This window comes from Sprattus sprattus (assembly GCF_963457725.1).
Source record: "Sprattus sprattus genome assembly, chromosome: 11".
In the NCBI taxonomy this organism is placed as follows: Eukaryota; Metazoa; Chordata; class Actinopteri; order Clupeiformes; family Clupeidae; genus Sprattus; species Sprattus sprattus.
Window position 1 is genome coordinate 24,998,533 of NC_137909.1, and position 2,500 is coordinate 25,001,032.

A 2,500-nucleotide genomic window follows, 5' to 3' on the forward strand; every position below is an offset into this window, starting at 1 on the left:
CACACACACACACACACACACACACACACACACACACACAAACACACACACACACACACACACACACACACACCTGTCTTTGGTCAGTGTCCCTCTGCTACTCGATGAGGACAATCTTGGGCTGGGACTTTGAAGCACATCGTCTGTTAGGCTCACTGGAGCCTGAACGAAACAAAAACCCAAAAATGTTAAAGTAGTAAATGAATAACGTGTTTAAGTAGTAATTGAATTACGTATTTAAAGAGTGATATAATTACGTATTTGAGCAGTAATTAATTAAGTATCCAAAATGTGGCACACACAAAAAAAACAAGGACGAAACCAGTAAAACAAAGTTACCGAGTGAGGTGTGCTGTTTCCATTGGAGTACAGGTTAACGTATTCCCCCTCTCCCCCCTCATCAACTGCACTTTCACTCTAAAAGGAGAGAGAAGACAAGCTCAGACACACACACATAACGTCCTTGTGTTCTCCACACACACCACTGACGAAATGACAATACTCATGAAAGGCACAAAATATCTGAATGATTTTTCTCAGCACATGAATTCTCCTAGTCCACACACATACACATACCACACACCCCCACAAACAAACAAACAAACAAACAAATATCAGTAAGCATTTCAAACCCACTGTACACAGGTGTACACACTCACATTAACACATGCAGATAGACCTTCTTTAATGAACGGGTGTGACTGACTGAGAAGGTCGGTGTAAAAAAGAGAGTTTCCAGCAGGTGGGGACAGAGCCCATGCAGATCATGTCTACCCCGTGTGTGTGTGTGTGTGTGTGTGTGTGTGTGTGTGTGTGTGTGTGTGTGTGTGTGTGTGTGTGTGTGTGTGTGTGTGTGTGTGCATTAGTGAATGCAGATTTGTGTGTATCTAGATGAAAATGTGCATGTACCGGAGAGATTTATTGACGGATTAAGTGGCTTATGGCAAACTTTTGCTTCAAGCAATCTCATCAATTACACACACACACACACACACACACACACACACACACACACACACACACACCCCTCCCCCCCACACACACACACTCTCTCTCTCTCTCTCTCTCTCTCTCGCTCTCTCTCTTTCTCTCTCTCAATTACTCTCTCTCTCTCTCTCTCTCTCTCTGTCTGTTTTAAACACACACACACAATCTGTTTTTACCGCAGACGTGAGTAGAAAGTCAGTGAGAGAGTTGTCATAGGGAAGATAGACAGGCAGAGAGGCCAGTGAGCCGGCCAGAGGGGCAGTGGACCAGCCCCTGCCCTCCGATGTCACACTGAGATGAGCCAGCCCAGCTGGTTCTGTGCTCTGTGGTGTGGAAGAACAGAGAGACATGCAGGAGAAGGAAGAGATGATCTGGAAGGTAGAAGAGAACGAGAAAGGCACGCGACCCCCAAACATAAAAAAATAAGAAAAATAGCACCAGACACACACAACACACACTTTTCATATTAAATGATGTGAGGTAACGGTGTGTGTGTGTGTGCATGTGTGTGTGTGTGAGCGTGTGTGTATGTGTGCTTGAGTGTGTGTTTTTCAAGACAGTGAGGTAACGAGTGTTCATGGACATTGAGCAGATTTCTGTCAGGAGATGAAGCTGAGCAAACTTGCAGGAACCTGCCTAACATACCAGCTCCTGCATTCCAATCTTGTTCGACACACACACACACACACACACACACACACACACACACACACACACACACACACACCACATTGTTCACACGTGGGCATGCAGAGAAACAGTCCCCCTGGCTTTGACCTTAGGGGTCAGAGGTCAACAGGGTACATGTGCTACACCTCAGAAAACATTCTGTAACCAAAGTATTAGTACATTCTGTAACCGGGACATCCGCGCCTCACTGCCAGGCAGATGAACAACTCAATTTTGTCTTTGTGTGTGTGTGTGTGTGTGTGTGTGTGTGTGTGTGTGTGTGTGTGTGTGTGTGTGTGTGTGTGTGTGTGTGGAAGAGGAAGTGTACAAGGAGAGTGTGTGTGTGGGGGGGGGTGAGAGTGTGTGTGTGTGCATATGTGTGTGTGTGTGTGGGGCGGGGGCATGTTTATTGTTTATGTGTGTGTGTGTGAGGAGAAGTGTGTGTGTTTGTGGGCTTGTAGGTGCTAGTGGTGAAGACAGTAAAGAGGCAAGTGTTGGAGGAGGTGAGGTGGAGCTTTGGTGAAACTCTTAGCACTTACAACTTTCAAATGTATGGTTGGGTTACGTAAGGACAGACTATCACTCACTCAGAATGAGGTAAAACAAGGCTGGCAAACAGCAATGGCATGATATTCACTCCACCAAACCACACTCTCAAATAACACCGGAGACCGGAGCCGTGCGGAAACACATCACACATGAACCACAAAAGTCCAAAAACCACTCCAGACACAGAACCGTACAAGAGCGCCGAAAAAACTCACCGGGGTTGTGGTGAAAGAGGTGTGGCCACAGAGGGAGTTAGAGACTGATAGGCTGTGACTGAGCATAGGACACACCCCCT

The 2,500-nt window shown here is 46.4% G+C and overlaps 1 protein-coding gene across 1 annotated transcript in view; it reads right to left on the bottom strand.

Moving 5' to 3' along the window:
* The window catches only part of LOC308371953 (rap guanine nucleotide exchange factor 1-like), a 35,148-nt gene that overhangs the window by 6,186 nt on the left and 26,462 nt on the right, over positions 1 to 2,500 (bottom strand). Inside the window, exons 12-15 of the mRNA XM_080847013.1 lie at positions 2,421 to 2,500; positions 1,164 to 1,358; positions 340 to 417; positions 74 to 162 (exon numbers count right to left, since the gene is read on the bottom strand). The exon at positions 2,421 to 2,500 is cut by the window's right edge and continues 61 nt beyond it. Coding sequence (XP_080703139.1) covers positions 74 to 162; positions 340 to 417; positions 1,164 to 1,358; positions 2,421 to 2,500 — 442 coding nt within the window. The remainder of the gene's footprint in view (positions 1 to 73; positions 163 to 339; positions 418 to 1,163; positions 1,359 to 2,420) is intronic.